We start from the raw sequence: 26105 nt of genomic DNA on the forward strand, positions 1-26105 counted from the left end.
TAATACGTTGTAAGCATTAAGATGAAATTCTCAGAAAAGAACTAAATACTAAATAAATAAAGAATGTATTTTAAATTTATACTTTTTATAAACAATTTAGGAATAAGTTAAACATATAAAAATTATAAATATCGAAATCCATTGTTTTGCTTTTTTATAATTTCTTATATAAGCACTATTCTTATCAGCACTTCCAAATGATAAAGTTTTATCATTTGATAGTGCTGATAAGATAATGAAGTATTTTCATTGAGTAACAACTGAAATCTTTTTATAATACATTCGCTAATAATATTTGCTCTTATTCAGGTAAAAAATTTTTCGAAATAATACTCTTTTGAAGATATTTTTATTATTAGAAAATTGTACATGAATGAAGTACTTTTTCAGTTAATAACAATAAAAGTGTAATTACATGTAACGCTTATTGCCGTAAATTTATTTTTATAGTGATAGGTGTGTCATGTAAAGATAGGGATGGCTTAAAGTGTAAAGGTTTATTGTAAGTTAAAAACGCTGCAGCAAGTATTGTATTAAATATAAATACAGTATATAATTTTATTCTGTTTATAGCATGAGAATACCTAACTTTTTTAACTTTTTGCGTTAGAGTAATATTCTTCTCTCTATTACTCATACAGAAATATAATTTTTATATGATTATATTCTATTTTCTTTAGTGGAAAATATACATTACTACATACATGCAAAATCATAAAAGATGTATTGATATTTTAAGCAACATAAATTGTGTACTGCTAACATTTATATTTTATGATTTATAGTGTTGGATGAAGAGATTCTGTTCGTAATAAAATAGAATATGCACTTGCGACTAAAGGAATTAAATATTTCTGTTTACACTTGTTCTATCTAAAATAAAATAACAGTTCGAAGAGAATGAATAGTAATTTACTAGAAATTAGATTTGGTTGAGTTCGAGCTACGTATCGTAACTTTTAATTATTTTCCAAACACAATGCAGCGCATTAAAAAAACGCTTGATTATACTACATTTTTTATTAAGTATTCTTTAACATTAACCGAAACTCATTTCGAGCATATTTTGTCTTTTACAGTTGTTCCTGTAAAGTGTTGTACGATACAGGATCTCGATTTGTTCATGGGAATAGACTTTTATTTTGAGATCTTTTCTTCGCTTTGCTGTGTCAACTGACTAGGAGCAAAATTATCTCGAAACAGGTTTTGTCTAATAGAAAAGAATATTAATTAAAGGATGCTGTGTAATCCAATGTTTTTTGAACACACTCAATTGTGTATACAAAAAAAAATAAATAAATAAACAATAATACTTAAATGCATAATATGATCAGGAGCCAGAAATTTTAAATTTTGTTCAAATATAATAACATTTAAACTTTGGTGAAGAAAAAATACAAAAAAATAATTCGAACTGTTGTTCACCAAAAAACACACCCCAGATGAATCAAGTAAAACAGCTTGTTGGATATTTACAAAACTATTTTATATTCTGTAATCTAATGTTTCTCTGTATCGAATAGCATTTATCTAGTTAATTACCGATATACAATAAACAGAATAAAATTTCTAAGAGCTTTATGCAAGTTCTTTGTAGGCCTAGAGTTGCTGATGTTGTATATTTGATGAAATATGCGCTCCATGTTATGAGCTAGTAGAATATTATATATATATCGTTTAATATTTAGAAGTAATATTAAATTTTATTTCATCAAATATTTTCTATAGGATTACATTTCAATTCTTCGTTTATTAATTCTATTTTAAATGAATTTTTACGTGATGTACCTTAGATCTCTAGCAAATACTATTTAAATATGTAACTATATTATAAATAAGTTACCTACATAAAATACATTGTAATGTATATAAAACTAATAATAAACTTTTAATATTTTTTTACCAAGGAAGAAAAATGAAAAGTCTACTTATCATTCTAACCATTGCATGCCTGCTACCTGACTACTTTTGTCATATTATCGTACAAACTTCTACAGGAAAGATACGAGGAAAGAAAATAAATGTCTTGAAAAACGAACTGTATGCTTTTTTCGGAATTCCTTACGCCCTTCCTCCAATTGATGAGCTCAGATTTCGAAAACCTCAACCAATCTCCGCATGGAATGAAATTTTAAACACGACTACAATGTCACCTATTTGCATGCAAGATCCAATCTTTCCTATATTTGAATGGGTACCAAACAATCGCAGATACATGAGTGAAGACTGTCTTTATATAAATATCTTGGTTCCTGTTCATAAAACAGAAGACAAGCCATTTTCTACAATGGTTTGGATCCACGGTGGTGAATTCAATACGGGAACGGTCAATATGGATGCTCATTATGGAAAATTTCTTTCTTCAATCGGAAATGTAATTGTCATTAGCTTAAATTATCGATTGGGTATATTTGGTTTTCTTAATTTAGGCAACACTCAGACAACAGGAAACATAGGAATGTTGGATCAAGTTACCGCTTTAAAATGGATTCATGAAAATGTAGAAAACTTCGGTGGTGATAGAAATGAAATTACTCTTTTCGGGTCTAGCGCTGGATCTATATCTGTAACACACCATATGATATCACCCTTAACAAAGGGCTTATTTAAAAGAGTTATACTTCAAAGTGGAAGCAACTACAGCCCAATGTTTTCCGTTGACCCAATTGATAATATCAGATCAAGTGAAATGATAGTGGAACGTGCAGGGTGTGTATCTGACAACGGGTCATGCACTCAAAGGAGCGAGAACAATGTGATGAACTGTTTACTTAAATTAAAACCCGAAAAAATAGCAGCTGCAGAAAGATCTTTCATGAATGATGAGAAAACTATAGTAAGTTTTTTACCAGAGAGAGATGGCTTTTTTCTACCCAATGATCCCATTGGTAATATAGAAAAGGGTTTAATACACGATGTTGAAGTCATGATTGGAAAGAGTACCTGACGAAGGATCGACACTTCTGGCATACTATAAACCAGAAGTTCTCAATGAAGAACATCCAGTGATGACTAAATCAGAAGCTAAACACAGTTTGAGCAAATTTTTTAAGCTTAATGATTCCGGTCTTCAAAGTGTCGTTGAAAAATATTTAGGAAATTTGTCAGATGATGATTATTGGGAATATTTCAACGCGCGCAAGAAGCAATTGGAGACGGTTTATTAACCTGCCCAATAATAGGTTCAACAGAAAAACTTTCTGAGCATCGTCGCGTCGTATATAATTATGTTTTCAATTACGCTCGAATTAATGCTGGTTACAAAAAATGGGAAGGAGTTTCTCATTTTGCAGAAGTATATTTTGTCTTCGGTATGCCATTCATGTATCCCGAAAGTTACACTCCAGAAGAGGAAGAATTTAGCTATCAAGTCATCAAGCTTTGGACTTCTTTTGCCAAAACTGGGTAAGGAATGATTAAGCTAACATATTCACTTTATCAAATAATTAACTAATGTTATAATATTCTATAATAGTTTACTTATTTGCGTAATATTAGTTCAGTGCTAATTCATTTTTCATTTGAAATGCGTTAGTTTAAATTCAATCAGAACAAGCAAAGTAAACAAACAAATAAAAATTAAATGAATTCTTTCATAAAAAATTAAATATTTTTATGAATTATAACTTATTTGTTTTCTGTTTATAATTAATTTCCGTTAATCCATTTTGTTTCACGGTAATTAAGTAAAGCGTGAACGTTATATACGAAAATGAAATCGATTTTATGAAGTAAAGATAATATTTTTTTAATTCGATAAAATATTTCAATACTTTGAAAATAAATCTTGGAAGTATTGAAAATATAATAAGAATAAATACTGGCTATCGTTGTGTCATATGGAAATTATGCAATATTTTAAGTATCTTCTCAGAGACGATGATTCTTAACTTTTTCTTTTATTCGCACCCCCCAATTTTTAAATGTGCTCTCACTTTCCAACAAAATGTCCTTCGTTTGGGCTGCAATCAATTAATTTTTAACTTATAAATTGCCACTGTCATTCATATGTAGGTTTGTATTTTCTTAATCTCGAAAACGGAGTTGGAGAGGTGAAATCCGAGACGAGATTTGGACGAAATAGAAGCAGTAGGCCCCGATTTACTATATAAGAACGTCCGGTGAAACACTAAGTCACATTCTTTGAATTCAAAAATTTTCCACTAAAAGGTATTAGATAGATGACCGGCACGACTCTATTGGTAGCAGAGAAGTATGATGTACAAGGAGGGGCCACTACTAATTTGAGGTGGAGAGCATATATATATATATATTATATTTTAATGTAAATTAACATATTATTACAGATATGGTTAAAAATTGCTGCGTGACATTGTGACGATGTTACAATAAATATTCCTTTGTTGTTTATAGCTTAACATTATTTCCTCTTTTCACATGCATTTTAATATAACTTTATATACATATGTGAAATCGGGGGTGCCTAAAAGGACGCCACCCCTTCGATTGTCACCAATGTGTGAGATCTCGGGGAGGTAAGAGGGAGTCGTACCTCTTTTTCCCGTGACTCACTTGTCAAGGATGGCTGTTACGTCGACGGCGCGTTACGCGTTACGCGAGTGGAGGAGGAGGAAGGATGGGGCCGACGATAAGGCGAAGCCGACAGTCAAGAAAGACACCATTTTATAACAAAAACAAAATTTAATGAAAGCTAAACGAACTAAAGTACACTTCTACCCTCGTATACAAAAGGGGCCGGAGAGAGAGAGTTTACAATTATTTTTCATACCTCTTAACAAGTCCGTAATAGACGGAATCAGAAGTGACGATAAAGTTTGGCTGATGGAGAATCCGGTAATGGGCCGATGGCACGTAGAGCTTGTTTTTCCGTAGGCAGGGCAGTGGCACTTAAAGAACTTAGAAACTTTTTGAGAGTCCGGCGGATGGCGTAGTGCACGTCGTAAAAGCGAGACGAAGGAGCCCCTTAGGGGGGGAAGGAAGCGTCTTTTATAAGTTTTTGATGGGAAAACTTGTCACGTGATCGAAAACGAATCACTATTAGGGCCAGAGGTGTTCCCGGGATATTAAATAAACGACTAGTTCGGACGCTAACTATAAACCATCGTGCAAGATGATCTACCTGCTCCGAAGGAATAACGGTTTGTTGATAGTTAGGGGACAATCGTTGCCATTCGAGGGTCAATAATTTCCCGGGTATGGAATGTTGTTGATTAAGTTGTTTATAACTGGAGTGAACAAATTCAGAAATTTCTAGGTTTTTAACTTCCAGATTTCACACATTGTATGGATCAAGAAAAAATCATCTTAATTCATTCAATAATATATAAAGGTATTTAGCCATAAATTAGAAATATGAAACACGATAATATATTAATATATTTACTTTCAGGACACCTTCTTATCCAGAAATGAAAGAAAAGTGGTTACCTTTCGATACAATCCATAGATCTGCAATAAATTTGACTCTAGGAAACATCCATCTGCAAAAAGATAAAGAAAAAGAAGAATGCCACGTATGGATGAATGTTTTGAAGCGATAGAATTAAATGCCCTGATAGTTTTACTGTAGAAGAAACACTTCGGAGAAATTAATGTACGAAGTTCATTCGTGCTTTAATTTACTCGACGGTATTGCGAGTGACGATGCGTAGATGAATTAATCCCTGATTTCTTGTTATACATACGAAGCAATTAAGTTCTAAATAAAATGTTTGTTTAATTATATTATTTGCTGTTTCATTTAAAATTCGAAATGCTTTATTACTTACGTACCGAGAAATATTAATTTTGTTACATAATTTCAAGATGAATTTCATTTTCGAAGTGAAAATAGTTATTTCGCAACTTTACGTTCACAGATAAGGATTATATATGTATACATATATTTTTTATATCTCCTGGGATTGTAGGTTCTTTATGAAAGTGGTATAGTAGTAACTGACCGGATTAATTAAAGAACTATCTGCTATTACGGTTTTACATCACTGATGCAGACAGGAATTTCATGAATGCCTCAAAATATCTGAGACTTACTGTGCACATGGTTTGCTGAATACGCCTTGAGCCTGGGAACTGTGTTTGTGCTCTATCTCATCCATTTCTCCTAACATATCCTCACAGCGTTGTCAGACGGTCTAGTTGGCGGGCTTTTCGGCGAGATGACCATCCGGCTTCTCTCAACCCAATGATCCTTTCCCTCTCAAACTCGGTTAATTGTTCATACGGTCTTCGATTGAGACGAAAAGAGCTCTAGCGATACAGCGTCCCTCTTCAACAAGTAAACTACAGATAGGATGTGTTTGTACGCTTTTTTATAGACTGTGAGGACCCAAATGAAGTCCGAAATTGCGTAAATTGCAGAATTCTTTAGTATAAAATATAACGATAAATTATATAATAGAGAGAGAAAAGAAACTCTTGGTCTAAACGTGACACAAAATGTAAACAACAAGTCCCGGGACGATGCCAACACGTGTTAGACGACCTGTTAGTGTCAAACCCAAACGTAGAACTCTGACGCAAGCGCTCATAAACAGGTAGAAATCTGACTCAAGTACTGTACTCATAAATAGTCAACTTAGGAAAACAATTTCGGAAAAAGAGAAAAATTTGAGGGATAGAAAAACATCGCGTATGATCATCAGAATTCCAAAATGACAGCATTTACATACAACGGGTTAAATTATGAGCGAAGGGGTTGTGGTTCTATCAACAATCTCTAAGCATAGTCGACAAAGGGTATCAAGTAGACAGCTTAAATCGGACCTTTCTCATGACCTGAGTTGGTCTCGGTTTTTCCTCGGGAAGAAAGGGGGAGACCAATCGGGAAGCGAGAAATGGGATGAGGGACCAATCCGAAACGCAGATAGTGGAAGAAAAAGTATAAAAATCGAAATTTCAAGATCGAAAGAGAGTCTCCTCTGGACTAAAGCTACCGTTGTGCTTTATCAATTGTGTTGTGTTACCGCCGAGGACGCCGCAGCTTCATAAGATCGATCATTTGCATCGTCAAGCGATCCTTCTCGTTTTCCCAGGGCTGCGATCGATCAACCGAATTCTCATCGTTTCGGAAAAACGCCGAGATTTGGAACTGTCCAATATCGATGTAAGCATGAATTCGACCATATAAACGGTTTCTCTCGTGTAAAACACTTGTTTTTAATTTGCCTCTTACGCCACAGCCCACATACGCGGTTTTCCTTAGGCTCATTCTGACGCGGGATTAATCCCTTTTAGTCGGCAAATCTTACAAGACTAAGGCAGAGGTTCTTTAATGCCCTCTGCTGGCATTACGCAATAAGCGATCCCGTTATAACTAATCGTTCCATATCTGCTTAAGACTTATTAGCATGCCAAGATTGGCAGCGATACGATAACTCCTTCTTGGTGAGCGAGTTTTTATGGAAATAAATGTGTATCTTTTAATATTTGTTCACAGTAAGTAGTTAGTAGTCAGGATGATTCCACTTTTTAACAATAGTGAAGACAAGTGTTTATATTATAGTGAAGAATACAATGTATATGTTTACTTTGGACTAATAAGTGGAGTATTCTTTACGATGATACTTTACGGATTACTATTGTATAAATTTTTCATCGCTGCATCTGTGAAGCTGCACGAGAATATGTTCCACTGTATTACTCGAACTCCAATTTCATTTTTGGATAAAAATCCTGTTGGTATGTAAAATTTATAGATTTAATTCTTTAATAAATTAAAAATTCTGAATTAAATTTGAAAATGAAATGTTCTTGATAAAATACCGTTAAATTAAATTTCTGTCTTTTGCATTATTTAAGAATTTTTAGATTTTTGTGAAACATGATATTTTCGCTTTTGAAAAAGAATTGCTGTCCACTTAAGTAAGACAATGATACATAATAAATTAGTGACATAAGATGAAAAGGCTTAATATATTGTTTCACGATCACCAAGAATATGGTTTAGCTTAAACAATATATGCATTACTTATTTCTTTTATGATATAATATACAAAAGCAGAAAGTAATAAGAATATGTGTTAAAATGCAACAAAAATTCAGAATAAGAAAAAAAGATTTTCAGTAATAAGATGTCATATACAAGTGATATTGAATATTAAAGAAGTAGTTTAGGAAAAGCATTTTTTAAAACATTTCTACTGAAATCCTGTTAAACAGTATTTGGAAGATATGTGAAACCTTGTACTGCATTTTGTTTCGTAACCTATTTACATAATTATAGCTTTATTGCTCTATTTAAATACCTTATGAACATAACTATGTACTGTACATTGTACAAAATCTTAAGGTATGAAAAACCAAGAAAATGTGAAGGTGACAACTGTAAATCATACAGATATGCTTTGTGGTATAGGGTTTTATAAATAATAATTTTAATGAAATACACACATTTTAGATAAGTTTTTAATTCAAATAATATGTATTATTATTATATTTTTAGGAAAAGTTCTAAATCGATTTTCCAAAGACGTCAATAACGTAGATGACATTTTACCTTACAATGTTCACGAATTGTTGAAAGTAAGTTTACATAATCTATATATATAATCAAGACGAGTTGATAATAATAATAATGTGAGATCGAGGGAGGTAGGAGGAAGTCGTATCTCCCCTTTCCGTTAACAGGTCGTTGACCTTTCACTTGTCAAAATGGCTAAAGTTTCGATTTCGATCCCGAGAGTCGGAACTCTTCTTGTCGGGCGAGTGGATAGGAGGTGAGATGGGGTCGATGATAAGGCGAAAGCGATATTCGAGTCAAAGAGGACACCATTTAACAATTAAAACAAGATTTATTGGAATTAAACAAAGGACACAATTACAGAAATTGACTAAATTCCCTAATTCGCGTAGGGTTCGAGAGAGAGCTTACAGGTTCAGTTCATACCTCATTATTAGTTTCCTTATAGAGTTAGGTCCTTGATATCCAGAAAGTGGAAATCGGTATCCGAAAATGGCACAGTTTTATAAAGTCACGACTGAGCACGGTGACGCTGGACTTTAAGTCCAGAGCAGTGACGACCTGCGATGGCGACCTGCGATGGCGTTGGTCCGGCAGATGATAAGAGACTCCCCTGAGAGGGGGGAAAGAAGTGGCTTTTATAGCTGTAGGCTGGGAAAATTGGTCACGTGATCGATGGTTGATGGCGATTTGGGTCATAAGTGTTCCCGGGACCAAAAAATATATGACGAAGTCGGACGTTAACTATAAACTTAGGTTGCAAGATGATCTGTATACAGCTTAACAACAAAGGATAGTTGACAGTTATACTGCCAGGAACACATATTTTCTCGTCCAGGACAGTTTCTATACAGGATGTTTATAATAGGAAAATTCTTAATTTAATATAGGGAACAATTATTAAAATTTTTACGTTCAGGGAAATTTCCGGATCTCACAATAATAATCAGCGCAAAGCCCAAACGGTTAGGAGTTGAAAGTTGAAATTTGATACACAGTTAGGGTACATCACGAGAACGCACACTAAGAAGGGATTTTTCGAAATTCCTCCCCACGGGGGAGAGGAACAGGACTAATTCTTAACACTTGCATTAACAATGCAAGTGTTAAGTAACAATGGAAGTGATAAGAGAAAGCGACATGCAAGACGCAGATGCAGTTTTTTCGTTTTTGCGGGAAATTGAACATATTTTTAGAACCATTCAAATATTCTCTAATTAGTCTGGAAACAGGGGGACCCAATTCTTGCATTCTGTGAAAACGGGTACGGTTGACTATAACGTAAAAATCTTAATTTTCGCTATCGTTACTTTTGCCCGAGCAATGCCAGGCTACCTGTTAGTTTTATATACTTAAATTTGTGTAAAATAATTTTGAAAAATGAACATGTATGCGGGATATTCAGTTACTAAGGTGTATTTATGAATTGCATACCCTCTATTTCGTTACGGCAACGTGAAATGCAACAAATAAAGCATGCAATTGTGAAATCCGGAAATTTCACTGAACGTAAATTCGTAAAAACGTAACAATTTTTAATACTCGTTCCCTTTATTAAATTGAAAAATTTTCCTATTAAAACATCCTGCCTAAAGACGGTCCTGGATATAAACATCCTGTATAAAAATGGTCCCGGACGAGAAAATATGAGTCTCTGGCCGTATAACTATCAACTATCTATTGTTCTTAAGCTTTAAACAGATCATCTTGCAACTTCAGTTTATACTTAACGTCCAAATTCGTCATATATTTTGAATGCCGGGACACCTATGATACAAATCGTCATCCACCTTCGATCACGTTACCTAATTTCCCAGGCTAAAACTATAAAAGCCACTCCTTCCCCCCCTCAGGGGAGTCTCTGATCATCTGCCGGACGAAAAGCCATCGCACGTCGTCACCGCTCGGACCTACTGTTTTAACGTCCCCGCGCTCAGTCGCGACTTTGTCAAACTGTGCCATTTTCAGATACTTATCTACCCTTCGTGGATATCCAAGTGCTAACTCTATAAGGAAGCTAATGATGAGGTATGACTGAAACTGTAAGCTCTCTCTCTCGAACCCTACGCCACTTAGGGAATTTAGTCAGATTTGTATTGATGTCCTTTGTAATTTTTAATAAATCTTGTTTTATTTGTTAATTGGTGTCCTCTTTGACTCGAATATCGCTTTCGCCTTACCGTCGACCCCATCGCACCTCCTATCCACTCGCCAGATAAGAAAAGTCCCGACTCTAGGGACCGAACGAAACTTAGCCATCTTGACAAGTGAGTCACCAAAAAGGGAGAGACGACTTCCGCCTAACTCCCCGTCTTCACGCAATGTATGCTACTTTTTATGCTAATCACTGAAAATTGATGCATTTATCCTAGCCATTAATAATATTTTGTATAATCTTTTCAAATATAGTGTACTCGAAATACTTGTACCAATAGTAGAATTCTGGAGTATTATACCTACAATTGTAGGCACAGTATTACATCAATAATTTGAAAATTGGGAAGGTTATCCTTTTCAAATTCGAGGAACTATATGCTTTTCGTATAATAAAAGAGCTAGCACTGCAAACTATACAAGTGAAATATACTCGTTACTGTCAAACCGGAGAGTACCTGTAAATATATAAACGTAGTTTTTTAATATGAAAATTATCACCTTTAATTGTCCAGCACAAATGTTTTAACAAAAATAAAAACGTTTTCGATCGTTTTCAACGGTCATCTTCAGTTACAACTCAAATTAAAAAAAGAACGATAAAATAGAATTAAATACGAAAATAATATAAATGCGCATGCGCAACTATAAATATATCGCGCATGATGCCTAATATACAGAATAAATGAATAAAATTATGTAAACAAAAATACGTGGCCGCATTTCTTGTATGTTGTTATTGTTTATCTTTATAAAACGATTTCCATGCGGTTGATAAAGAATCCGCGTCTCTATGATTGATACATCCCGTTTTTTCTTGGGCTTTATATATTTCTAGCTTTTCTAGATGTTTGATTGTATGTCTATTGTTCGTCGGCTTGATGACGGAAGCTTGGTCCCACAATACCTCAATATCTTGTTGCTTGGCGTATGAAGCTAGAACCGTACTGTCCAGATTCTTATTAATCGAGTACTGGTGTTCTTTGATTCTTTGCTCTAAGTGCCGTAAAGTAGCTCCCACATAAACAATATCCGAATTAAATCGTTGGTCCTTTATTGGTATGGAGTAAACCCCCGTTAAAGAGTTCCGATCTTCTCTCTTCTTGTCATTCCTTAACAATTTGTAAACTGTCGGATTACGTCGGTAAACGATACGTATATTATTGGCCTTAGCAATTTCGTTTATCATTTTGTTCAAGAAGGGATAATAATTGATTACCATCTTCTGTTTACCGTTATCCGCGGGAGAGTGATTACTTCGATTCTGGAACGTTGTGATAAGTTTTTCTACTATATTTCTCTGGTAACCTTGTTGTGTTGCTATTTCGAGTATGTAATCCAATTCTTTATAGGTATCACATATGTTTGTGCAATGAGTATAGGCACGCTTGATCCAAGATCGGAATGATGATAGTATTTAGACCCGGTTTCCGGTAAATGTTCGTCTTGATTTCCCCTTCCCCGCAGGTGATATTAATATCGAGGAAATGAACATTATTATAGCTCTCCTGGTCCAGTTGTAAAGTTAAACCATAAGGGTTATCATTGATATCATTTAGGAATCGTTGAGTGTTGTGCTTATTATTCCATAGAATGAATATATCGTCTATGTATCTAGTGTATAGAATAATATCATTTTGGAATCTGGGAAGAATAGTATTTTCGAGTTGTCGTAACACCAAATCGCATAGTATAGCCGACATCGGACTGCCAGGTAGAGGGGTGCCAATGGGCAGTCCGATGTCGGCTATACTATCTTTTGTTTAACTTCGGCTGTTATCTCAGCATTCCACTACCAAAGTTCCTTTGCTTCTGGCAATCTGTTCTCTAAAGTTTTTCCCAAAACCTCTTCTCCAACTTTCAAAATGCAATTACTATTAAGCAACCACTATGTTTGCACATCATCCGGGAACTGGATTTCTTTTAACACTTTTACTTTAAACTCTTTCTTTAGTTCTTCCTTTTTCAATCTCCACCAATTTGATCCTTTGTTCAGCCTGGCTAACACAATTCTTACAATGGCCCATAAGAAAGTCACAATCCACCATGAGGACTCTATGTTGTGCAGCAACACTTTCTTTATTTAACATCTTACTGTTTCTCACTTCTCTCAGATGTCTCCTGCGACACAAGAAAAAATCAATCTGGCTGGATCTACCTCTACTCATGTATGTAATCAGTTGGTTCGCTTTCTGCTCAAAGTAGGTGTTAACTTAGCGCAAGGTCAAAAGCCACAGCAGGATCGCCTAATCTTTTTCCCTCTCCATTCCTTTCTCCCACACTTTACCTCCTAAGAACTCTTCTTTCCGCATTCTTCCTCTTTCCAACATGCCCATTTAAATCGCCCCCACAGATCATTCTCACGTTCATAGGAACACACATTATAACTTGGTGAAGATCTGTCCAAAAGTTTGTCTTTTCTTCTTCTCCACTACCTTGCTGATAAGCATACACACACACACACACACAATCATAATGAAAATTCCACCAACGTCCATCATAACACTTATAATTCTATCAGACCTTCGTTTAACCTCACAAACACTGTCTTTTAGAACTTTATCAATTACAATACCAACCCTCCCTTCTTTTCTCCCTTATTCGCTGCACTCACAAACATCTTGTACCCTTCACCAATTTCTTTAGATTTATTTACTTTCCATCTTGTCTCTTTCAGGCACAAAATGTTCACTCTCCTTCTTTGCATAGTGTCCACCAACTCTATACTCTTCCCATTCAATGCTCTAATGTTTAACGTACCAATTCTTATACTGGTTTTCCCCCCTCTCTTTTCGGACTAACTTCTTTATCCCAAACCGTTCTTGGTTCCGTAGCCCCTGCTCATTTGACATAGTTTTCGGGCGACATGACTGCGCATCGCTTCAGGGGGACGTCCTAACACAGTTGTAACTTACTTCCATGTAGTTTTAGCATGTTTTACGGTTGGACGATCTTTAACCCTAGTTGTTCTAACACTAAATATAGATGTATATATTGATCCTGTTGTAATATTCATTCAGAGAATAGTCTTTCTTACTTACATAAGAATTTGAATTTGACATACTCTGAGTTTAAACTTACTAAAATAAACTTCTCTAATAAGTAAACGCTTTTCTACAATTGTAGATACGTTTTAATTTTTTTACAGCTATTTTCAACTAACTTTTTGCCTTTGAAATAAAATGGTTTTAATGTTTTGTTCTCGAACTCAGCATCTTTGAATGTGGTTTACCGAATTTTCTTAATCTCTTCTCACAGATTTTCAAGTACGAAAAGTTTCTAATACGTTTGTAAGTAAAAAGTAATAATGCAAAACTCTTTTCTCATATGTTACTCAGTTTGTTATTTTATGTTTGTAATAGGAAGAACTAAAGGCCAATAGGCCAATGTGATTTGTAAACAGTGTAGTAAAAATTGAATGATTTGATAGATTGTCTTACATAAAGCATTTCTGCATAATTCCTTTCTGTAATAAATGATTTGGTTAATGTTACCCTTGGTGGCAAGATGGCGGCCGGGGGAATTTTTCCCTACATTCTAGACGGCGACGGGGAAAATTTTTTTCCCTGCGTTCGACGTGGCGACCGCGTTTCCTGTAACCTCGGAACGGAGACGCGCGATTTCGCGTTTGTGACGTGAGAGGGAGCTCTTTCGAAATGTTGTGACGTAATGTGTTGGTGCCGAGATCGTCGAATTATGCAAATTTTGTTTGGTGGGAGTGTAGAAGACAGTGGTGTGGTGCATGTTCGTTGTTGGCATAGAATTTTTTTTTTTACAATATCTGTTCTTTCCGAATTGTTAAAGAGGTAATTTATATTTTTTACAAGTACAAACAATACGAAATTGCTTTCTTTTTGCGCGTTTGTTTTGTTAAATTGTTTTTTTTTATTTTTTAGTAACTTCGGTACTAAGGATATTTTTTTCAAGGCGGTTACTAATTTTGTGCTAGTCATGGGCGACGTTGATTTCAGTTCGAAGGAATTATGGGCAAAATGTACTACAAGGAAGTTTTATAAAATGATGGAAGCAGATTATTCTGAATTGGGATTGAACCCGGCAATTGATAATGCATTCAAATTTGCGGTCAAATTAGGTATACAGCAGATAGAGTCGACGTGTTCTGCGTGCGATAAGATATGCAAATTATATTACAGAAGAGAAAGAAATGAATGTCTTCTAAGATGCAGTTCGTGTGGAGTTAAATATTCAGTTTACGAAGGGACTTTTAAAAGCAAGTGCGGTCGTCTTTCCTGGGGATGTATCTTGTCATTCATATGGCACTACCTATGTCTAGAATTTGGAGCTACCATTTCGGCTTTAGCATCCGGGATATCTCGAAAAGCTGGTGTGGATTGGTCGAATCACATACGTCTAGTAATGATGATATCACTAAGTAACATGACGAGCTTCAAAATAGGTGGGCCGAATAAGATCGTAGAGATCGACGAAACTGTCATTTGCAAAAGGAAGTACGAAAAAGGCAGGTTATTGAAATCAACGAAATGGGTTGTGGGCGGCATATGTAGACAGGACGGGAACTGTTTTATTTGTCAGGTAAACGACAGATCTGAACAAACTCTAAACTGGATAGTTTACAAATACGTCAAATCGGGAAGTTTGATAATAACCGACGAGTGGAAGGGGTACAACCACATTGACGACATCGAAGGCGTGGATGTAGTGCATAGAACTGTAAATCACTCGAAAAACTTCGTGAATCCGAAGACAGGGGACCACACTCAAAACATAGAACGCTTATGGGGATACCTAAAAAATAAAAAACACCTGCCAAAGCATTACACAACCGATTTATCGGACTCATACATGTATCTGTTCATGTACAAGAAGTTCATGGACTGGCCTAAAAAAACTGCCGGAGAAAGATTTCAAACTTTCATCGAACATCTTGCTATGATTTATCCAGGGACAGGAAAAACTCCGAAATGGGTTGAACCCGAGACGGTTCCGTCTGCACCCGTTCAAAACGTCGACAAAAAGAAGAAGAATTATTCAAAGAAATCAGAGAAGGATCAGGATAATGAAACATCGTCCACCGCGAGTAAAAAAGGAAGAAATAAGAAGTCATCGACAGTAGTAAACGAAGCCGTTAAAGGGGGAAAAAAAAGATCTATAACAAACGAAGATCAAAATTCCAAAGGCCGGAAGAAAAGTAAAAAAGGGAAATGACAGACAATCAACGTGAGTAAAAAAATGTTTTTATTTCTATTAAAATAGGGTTGAATTAGCTTATTATAGTATAGGAGTTACTAGGTCGTGTTATTACGATACAGTGCGTAACACGCAGTCTCCATAGAAGACCACGTCGGCGACCGGAAATGCATCGGTCACGTGATCAGAGGAAAAAATTTCCCCGTCGCCGTGTAGAATGTAGGGAAAAATCCCTATGGCGGCCATCTTGCCACCAAGGGTAACATTAACCAATGATTTTACTGTTAAAATTAAGTGCATTCGAACTGTTAGTATATTTGCAAAGCGTAAAGTAATGAGTCGTAAAAAAAGATGTTATTCAGTTAAATAGAATAAACTATTAAGAATTCTATACACTTACATTTTCCTTTTAGAAGTTTTATGCTTTTCAGCACACGACTGTGAATCGCCCACATAGCGTACATTAAGATTGAAATCAAAAATGTCAATATGAGAACATAAGGACAGAGGATTGCTTGAAGAACACACATGCCAGCAAACAGAAAGAATCTCTAAAATATAAGATTATAAATTGCTAATAAATATAAACTTTTCTGTCATTTCATTATAGTATAAATTATTTCAATGATTGGTATTTATATGTAAATCAATATTACATTAAATGACATAGTAACTATCCCTTTTAGCATTTGAATGGAAATTTATCCCAACACGCGACAAGTCCACCATTATTCAAATATTACAGGTAACATAAAAGTTTTTCACTAACAATTACTTATGTGAGATAAGCCGGGGGCTATAGGGGGTTACCATATAACCACTTAATCGGCAGAGGTTGTTAAACCACACTTCGGAGTCGTTTGGATGGCTGAATTTCGAGTGGCGAGGGGGTGAACAAGCCGACAGGAATCATTGATAGAGAGGAGGCAGGTTAAACAATTAAACAAAGCATTTACTAAAATCTAGGTTAACATTGGTCTATAAGGCGATTAACAACTAGATATATATATAAAAAGGGCAGCTCTTAACTAAGCCTACTCTCGTAACGAGAGAAAGAGAGAGTTCATAATGCTCTAACAAAAATACCTCTATGAGGAACGAAGGTATGCGTCATGTGGTTCGTAGAAATCGTAGTCCTAGTCGATATGACGATATGAGCTGTATGAAAGTTCGAAGCCGTGATCTGTTTTCTACCGGAGTCTTCTCCTTTCGTTGAGCCGGAAGACAAATGTATCACATAGACAAGTATAACTTCTATTGGATCGCCCTGAGCTTCCGTGGGCCCGAGCTTTTATTCGATTGTCGTGGGAAAAAAGTCACATGATCGTCATGTGTTGACAATAACCGAGAATTCTTTACACCTATGTGTCAACTTTCCCATCTAATTGTTATCAGAAACAGTAACCTCTGATCTAATTCTCACAAGGAGCGTTTTTTTTCTATCCGAATGGTTTACAATTTCTTTTTCGGCAACTGCGTTAAATTCGCGGATTTCACATCTACAATACAATATTAATAAATTTATTATATAATAACTTATTTAACTAATTAACACTAGAACCGGACAACAATCATCATGACCGTTATTAAGTGTTACTTATTTGCCAAATTGATGAAGTATGTGAGAGAAAGCTGAATTTTTTTTTACTTTTTTTTGAAATTTGAATGATTTAAGTGACCACCGAATTCTAAATTAGAAATATGAGGACGACATGAGATATTAATGTCTTTACTTACAACCGAAGAATGTTTAAACGCTGATCTATTTTATTACTTTATATTTTTTACTTTAACTTTTTAAATTTGTTTCACGTGTGTATATTTAGACTTGTAAATGTTAACACTTCTATACTCTAGTTTTATTTGCTTTCTCTGTGTCTTTTATTAGAACAAGTGTTCTCTTCAGTATCGATATAACTATTCGTATAATATACGCAAAATATGATAGATTTGTTATTTTCTGTGTACTGGAGATGAAATTGCAAGTATGTTAGCAAATATTTCCAAAGGTGAATCTTAAAAGGGAACTGTCTGAGTGTCATCTAATAGATTTTAATAAAATTTAGTTAAAAATTACGTTAAAAGTATACAAACTCTATGACAAATTTGTAGTATTCACTAAAAGTGTTAACCAGAGTTATTAGCAATCAAATGTCGTACTATTTTATAGTGGTTTAACACAAATATGCAAATTTTTAGAAGTGAAAGGGTCGCGCAGGAAGACGGCGATATTACATTTAGAATAAATTCTGGAATTTTCGAAAATGGAAAAAAAATTAATATAATTTAGTTTAATTATGTTAAAAGTATACAAACTCTATATTAAATTTGTAATGTTTACTAAAAGTGTTAACACAAATATGCAAATTTTCAGTAGTGAAACGGTCGCGGAGGAAGACAGAGCTATTACATTTATGAATGAATTCTAGTTTTCGAAAATGGGAGAATTAAATGTAAATATTCAAAACATTATAGCAGAATTTAAACGTTTATGTGATAATGTTTGGCCTACAGAAAATATTTGTAGGCCTAATATTTCAGACGTTGATAAACAGGTAGCCAAACTGCTTTTTAATGCATTTAGCGATATTTTAAGTAGTTATGTAAGTAGAGATGACGAAGAGTTTTGTCAGATAGATATTAATAATTTGATTATAGATAGGCCTATTTCAGATAATAAAATAACACGTCCGCTTCTATAAAAAGAAATTGATAACGCAGACACTGACTGTGAATCAGGATATTCAGATGATGAAAAATTCGATAAGAATATAATCTCAACAAAACGAAAAGAAGAAATTCTTAACTTGCATAAGAAACATCCAAAATGAAAATTACACACATTACAGCGGAAAGGAGCTAAAGAATTAAAACGTTTTAGTGATTTATATAAATGGGAAAAACAATTTAAATCTCGAAAGCATAGAATTGAAACGTTAAAAATCATTAAAGAACATACTTAACAAATGTTTGACGAAGCTCGAGGCAGATATAAAATTGTTAAAGGAAATCAATTAAAAATATGGGCATTACAGAAATTTATTCAACTGAATAGTTCAATTAAATTTACAGCTAGTGATTCTTGGGTTGCAAAATTTAAAAAAGAATATAGATTAGTATCTCGAAAGATTACAAAACTTGTAAATAAAACAGAAATAGTGAACGAACAGGATATTTTAGTAAAAGCTGCGCAATTTCAAACAACAGTAAAAAATTTATTGCCATCTTATTCGCGTAACTTCATATTCAATACGGATCAGTGTGGTTATTCATACTAAATGATTTCACTAAGAACACTTTCATATAAAGGAGAAAAAAACACTATTGGATTTGCACATTCTCCAAGTAATAAAGTTACGCATTCCTACGCTGTTCAATATTTAATTAATGCTAACGGACAAGTTGTAGGTAATGTATTTATTTGCTTACAAGAGGCTCGTGGAACCTTTGGACGTAGAGTTCAAGCATCGCTGTTCAATGCCCCAAACGTAACTGTTACAGCTAGCTCATCTGGCAAATTATCTACAGCAATTATTACAAACTATGTCAAAGACTTATTATCTCCAAATATAACAGAAAACTCTTTATTAATAATTGACTCGTGGAGTGGACAAACAAATATTAATATTTATAATACAGTATTTCAAACATCTACAAATCAAAATTCATGCGAAATATTAATTATTCCACCAAAGTGTACGTCTATATGCCAACCTTTAGATGTCGGATTTCATAGACAAAACTTTTAGCTAAAGAAATTTTAAATGCTATACAATTATTCTGTAATGATTCTTCGATGAAATTGTTTTGGACAACTAGAAATGGCATTATAAAATTACATTCGATTCTTCATCATCAATTATCTGCGCCAATATTTAATAATTTGATTAAACATGCATGGTTCGCTTCTGGACTCATAAATGAAAAGTGTCAATTCTTAAATGTAAAACAAGTTTGTTTTTCTTTTTTAAACACTGACAGTTTAAATTGTGTCGAGAGTAATTGCGAAAATCTTCGATTTGTTAAATGTGCACGATGCCAACAGATTCCTTGTTTATTTTGCTTTGTTGAAAAATATCGGGTGTACTATAGATTAATCCCTATGGAATTTCAGGACTTTGATTATATATTTGAACTCAGGGGACCGAGACGAGTTCAATTCAACGGTAGCCTATTTTTCGACCGAAGACGAAAAATAAAAAAGTTATCACACTTTTTAAGTTACCATACTTTTTTAATGCTCTCATGCAGACGGCACCGTAGTTGCTAGTATTGCCATCTTGCGGTAAAGTCTGCAAACCGTGACGTCGGACTACGGTCATCTCCCGGAGCGTTAAGCCGGATGCACACATGCGGCGCGGCAAGGAAAAGCGGCAGAGTGACGTCACTTTTTCTCGCCGCAGAGGTCTATTTCGTGCCGCTTTTCCCATGCCGCGAAAGTTGGTCGAATTCTATCTTTCGCGGCGGCCGCCGCCAAGACGCGTTTCTATCAGCCAATAACATTTCGTCTGGCAGTCACGTGAGAAAATACAACGCAACAATACAACGAAAATACAATTATACAATCACGTGGTGTTTCAATGGCGGAAAGTTCGACGTGGTTAACCGAGATAACTAACATCAGAATAAAGAGGAAAGAATAATAAATTTAACACAAATTTTACACAGATACAGTAATCATATATTATTTAATTCAAAAAACAAAACAACCGAATCTTACTCGAAATAGTATTCTTTATCGAGAGATCTTAATCGAAGAATAAGCCTATTTTGTACATGAGTTCTTATCGATCCAACAAAATATCTCAGCAAGATTCTTGCCAATACGATATCTCTAATCCAAAATATTCATTCGAATCTTCGACGAAATCTTCTAGCTAAATAAAACGAGCCGTACTAAACAAAATTTGTAAACACGTGGATAGCGGAGCGTCGATATCGTTCGCCATCTTGAATACTGAACGCATGCGCCGAAATGTAAACGGATTGCCGCTTGTGTGGTCGTGCTGCCGCGCGGCGAAGACGCGTTTGCGTCACCGCTTTTCCTTGCCGCGCCGCATGTGTGCATCCTCCATTAAACACGCGATACGAGAGCGGAGAGAGCGACGCGACTTCCGATCATCGCGCGATCGCCATTTCGGTTAATGCTACTTATGGCAGCGAACATAGCGGCCCGACTGACCTGTCGTATGGGGAGGTTTAGCACATGGCGGCATGTGCTCGATTCACGGTAGTTCTTGAACAAAGTAAAAAAGGAGGGAAACGTCTACTAAAGGCAATTTTAACGGCAAGCCACGCGACTCCCTATCATCGCGCGATCACCGGAAAAAAGTATGATAACTTTATTATTTTTCGTCTCCGGTCCAAAAGTAGAGTATCGTTGGACTCGTCTCGGTCCCCTGAGTTCAGATATAAACCCAAACACACGAAATTCCATAGGGAGTAATCTATAGTATACCCAAAATATCATGTAAATAGTTGCTCATCTAATAATTTGTGAATATAATAACTTTTAAATATATCTATTAAAATGTGTTTATTTATTACGTTTCGACAGTTTTCTTTATATTTATTCTATCAATACTTTTATATTAAATTTCATTGTTAAACTAGTATATATATCTAATGTTTTATAATATTTATTTGAGTTTCCTTATTGAGTTATTGAGTTCTTATTTGAGTTATTCCTTCTTCTTCTCTGTAAATGTAATACAGTGATACCTCTGTTTTCGTAGTGCTTAATACTAAAAAAAATTAAGAAATCAATATAAAATGAGTATAAAAAACTAATACAATGGTCTCAGAAACAGAATCGCCATCTTACTGTTTTTGATTGATCGAAATTAATAATAACTGTTCGGCCTCTTCAATTGTTTGCGGTCTCTGTTTCATTAGCACATTTACGCCTTTCGCTACATTAGCCTCCTTTTTGAAACGGCCGGATGGCCGAGCGGTCAAGGTGGCAGCCTACCGCTCTGGGGGACCCGGGATCGAATCCGAACGGGTCGAAAAATCCCCGGAAATTTTCGGGGGGTGGTCCGTTCGAATATGTTGGGCCCCTGTCCCTCACCACCCGGTCGCCCCATTGTGGGCTTGGCCGAACCCATAATGGGCCTACTAAAAGAGGCCATCTTGGTGCCCACAGGGCGGAAAGAGTAATTACGTTTACACCAAGTATATGTGATTAATTAATCTGATTGTAATTATAATTCTTTCTTACACGAAAAACCTTGACGATCCACTGTTTTTATATACAACTGCTAACGTTTTCAACCCCTTCGGGGTCTTCATCAGGCACAGCACAAAGGTAGTTTCAAATGCCCGTGAATGGAACCAAGAAACCAAAGCGAGTTCTATTCCAATTTTTGAAATCAAAGAAATTGGAAGATAAAAATGGAACATTATGCACGAGCTATTATCTATTATCTACGCCTGCGTACTATTTACGTTCACCGCTCTTTAAATTTAAAACAATTAATGCAATATTAAGTTATTTGTGGGTGTGGGATTCCCTCATAGCAAAATTTCCATGCTTGCGAGATGTTGATTGCATCCTTGTAGTTGATGCACGTGTTGTGCAAACCCGCTTTATATATCTCTAGGGTCTCCAGCGTTCTGAGTTGGTCCGTGTGTTGTGACATTCTGATTATACGGGCGTTTTTGAGGTCGGCAGTGATTCCCTGCTGTGTGGCATACGTTGCCAGTGTGGTAGATAGTTTATTATTGGCAATGTCGTACCTGTGCTCTCGGAGTCGCTGATGGAGGGAGCGTTTGGTCGAACCCACGTAGACCAGACTTCTATTAAATCTGTCATCCCACAGGGGAACCTCATATACGCCCGGTGCGTGTTTCATGTCCAAATTGTCCTTCCCATTTCGAAGTAAGCTGTAAACTGATCGCGGTCTCCTGTAAGTTATTTTATTTTGCTATAGAATAAGCTATAAATAACTTACAGGAACCGCGATCAGTTTACAGCTTACTTCGAAATGGGAAGGACAATTTGGACATAAAACACGCACCGGGCGTATATGAGGTTCCCCTGTGGGATGACAGATTTTATAGAAGTCTGGTCTACGTGGGTTCGACCAAACGCTCCCTCCATCAGCGACTCCGAGAGCACAGGTACGACATTGCCAATAATAAACTATCTACCACACTGGCAACGTATGCCACACAGCAGGGAATCACTGCCGACCTCAAAAACGCCCGTATAATCAGAATGTCACAACACACGGACCAACTCAGAACGCTGGAGACCCTAGAGATATATAAAGCGGGTTTGCACAACACGTGCATCAACTACAAGGATGCAATCAACATCTCGCAAGCATGCAAATTTTGCTATGAGGGAATCCCACACCCACAAATAACTTAATATTGCATTAATTGTTTTAAATTTAAAGAGCGGTGAACGTAAATAGTACGCAGGCGTAGATAATAGATAATAACTCGTGCATAATGTTCCATTTTTATCTTCCAATTTCTTTGATTTCAAAAATTGGAATAGAACTCGCTTTGGTTTCTTGGTTCCATTCACGGGCATTTGAAACTACCTTTGTGCTGTGCCTGATGAAGACCCCGAAGGTGTTGAAAACGTTAGCAGTTGTATATAAAAACACTGGATCGTCAAGGTTTTTCGTGTAAGAAAGAATTATAATTACAATCAGATTAATTAATCACATATACTTGGTGTAAACGTAATTACTAATTATAAATTAATTTATATAATTAACTGGCTATATTCATTAGTTGAGCATGTAAACATGGTTTTGACATTAGTTATAATATTTTCAAAAACGAAAGTGTCAACTTTCGCCTCTTTGAAGCTTAATAAACAAAAAGTATTTTGATATTGTCGGGTGTTATTTTCTGGAGTATAATGTCAGACAGTTGCTTCATAATATTACAGAGTTTGGTGAATTTCGATTGACCTATGAAAAAATTATCCGAGATCAATAAAAGGAACTAGGTTTACGTACCTCTTCCCCACTACATGGAAACACGTTACCTCGATTGCCTATGCTGTAACTGCATGCCTGGATTCTCTACCGATTTACTAAACCAATTGTCTTTTTCCTTTCGTCCACATTAAAGCAGTTATGCTCAACTCCTTCCTCTCATTCCATCGCAAATTTTTAACTTTTATGTAACTATTCCAAATACTGTGTAAGTGTTAACTGTACCAAGCGACTTAACGGCGTGACGTGTGAGACACAGTTCTCTCAGTCCAGACTGGACAAAATCTCAAACGCAGATGCTTTTAAAGAGTGACATCCCGCATAAATGCGAACTGATTTCATTTTATTATTATTTTACTTCTTACTTTTTACTTTAGTTTCGTTTAATTTAATTTCTTTAATTTTTTTAAATTAAATTTCTTTAACTTTTTTTTTTTACTAGTTTATTTTTTAGACAAGAGTGGCATATTAACAGTTTATAGATAATTTGTTAAAAGTTCGTTTAATTTAAGCTTCAATATTTTTTTAATGTATTATAGTGCACTATTTTCCATTTTAAAAAGTGTTATTCAGAATATATGTTATGCTAGAATGGTTGAATTTGAAATAGGTACAATGTTTGATATGCGTGATAATTAGATTGAAGTTATGGCAATACGAAGATGACCAATTGATTAACTGGTTATAATTTCATTTTAACGTTTTCGGATGTGGAATCGAAATCGAATGAACCTTTAAGTATATTCTATACGTAGATGTTAGGACCGGAAAAAATTGCGTTTCCTTTTCACCATTTGTTTGTGCTCATTTTCAGTCTGAAATTTCTAGAAATTAAAGCAACGTACTGTTGGTGTCTATGAACAAAAAAACATATAAATGATTTAAAAAAACATTTAAGGTGAGACATTAGATATGATTATAAAGCATTTATTTACATTACATTGGTGTTCTGCTTTGTGAACATAAACTGTTGAAGTTTCTTATTGTTTGTTGTAATTTTGTGACTTGTCAACCATTGTCTGGAATACAGTTTCTATACTTGGTTTTGTTTTACTCATTTGTTTTCTTCTGTATGCTATGACAGAAGAAACCTATGACTTGTTGGTTGTTTGTAAAGCATGTGTTAGAGACTCATGCAGTTGAGCTTAAACAATTGATAGAACAGGGCATATGATTGTATTCTTCATGTAGACTGTATTAACAGAAAAAGAATAAATTATTTCAATCGAATGGTTTCATTTTGTTTTTCGAAAACAAGTACAATTTGTCTCTTATAAGTATATACATATTTACGATTTACATCAACTGTAGACGACACTTAATCATACAAGATTTTACACGAGATGTATGTTCTTCTTAATAAAATTATGTATTTCTGTGATTTATAAAATATTTTAATATAAAATATACAATTTATCTCATAAACCAAAGTAATTAGAAAATAATATTTTCCTATCTGGAACAGTAACAAACTTTTCAATGATAACCACTGTAGGCTTGTACACATATATAAAAGGCATTCCTTTTGTAGGTGCGTACATATATACAATGGTTATCATTAATTGGTTGGTTAGGAAATAGGCTGCCGACATTTGATAGAACATAGACTTAGATTTATCAATTTTTGAGAGATTTTTGCCTGGATTCAATTTTAAAGTATCTCTGGTAGGTTCACATCATAACTAATTTTCTTGTTAGCACATGAATGTTTGTGAATAGTTAAAATAAATCAGTTCAGTAAAAATTTATCTGAACGTTATTATATTTTTATATTAGCTATTTCGTTAGCAGATAATGTTTCATCATAAAATGACCACGCTCAAATTCTGTCCATTGTTTTCTTCTTAGCATCGTTAGTTTGGTGTTGTTCATATGGTATGTGTATATATTACACCTATAGTACATATAAGTACCGTATGTAGAATGGTACAAGTAAGACTCTTTAAAAATGTGGTTCGCAGGTATCACACTGGTGTTACTATATAATTTTCCAGTGTTCAGTGGATTTATGATAACACTTATCGTTTATATCTAAAAATTAAAAAATAATTTTTTTTTTGTTGATTAAATGAAAGAAAATCAATCTAGATGTATAATTACTCTGCTGAAATGTGAATGGTCATTCCCTTTTGTGTATAAATTACACTTCGTAATGGACTTATCCATAAACAGAAAATAAACATTCATTCAATCCTATGTCACATAGATTCAGGTCGATTCTCTTGAGTCCATATGATACATTTGGTGTACTATGCGATGAGTAATTATTTGTCTTACAAGTCCTTATACAAAAATCGATCAGGCAGCACAGGAAACATATGCCGTGGATGCTAAAGTTGAGTGGTTTTTTTGTTGAGAGAACATGAACGAAGATGCAGGGC

General features: G+C 34.9%; 1 protein-coding gene across 1 annotated transcript; it reads left to right on the plus strand.

Moving 5' to 3' along the window:
- Positions 1-220: 220 nt before the first annotated feature.
- On the plus strand, positions 221-5572 carry LOC136981486 (acetylcholinesterase-like). Its single transcript, XM_067277794.1, has 3 exons — positions 221-309; positions 1908-3405; positions 5372-5572. The coding sequence occupies exon 2, from the start codon at positions 1916-1918 to the stop codon at positions 2945-2947; it is 1032 nt and encodes a 343-aa protein (XP_067133895.1). The 5' UTR covers positions 221-309; positions 1908-1915; the 3' UTR covers positions 2948-3405; positions 5372-5572.
- Positions 5573-26105: the final 20533 nt, after the last annotated feature.

Source organism: Centruroides vittatus, unplaced genomic scaffold, assembly GCF_030686945.1.
Source record: "Centruroides vittatus isolate TY-2023 unplaced genomic scaffold, ASM3068694v2 contig_766, whole genome shotgun sequence".
Taxonomy (NCBI): Eukaryota; Metazoa; Arthropoda; class Arachnida; order Scorpiones; family Buthidae; genus Centruroides; species Centruroides vittatus.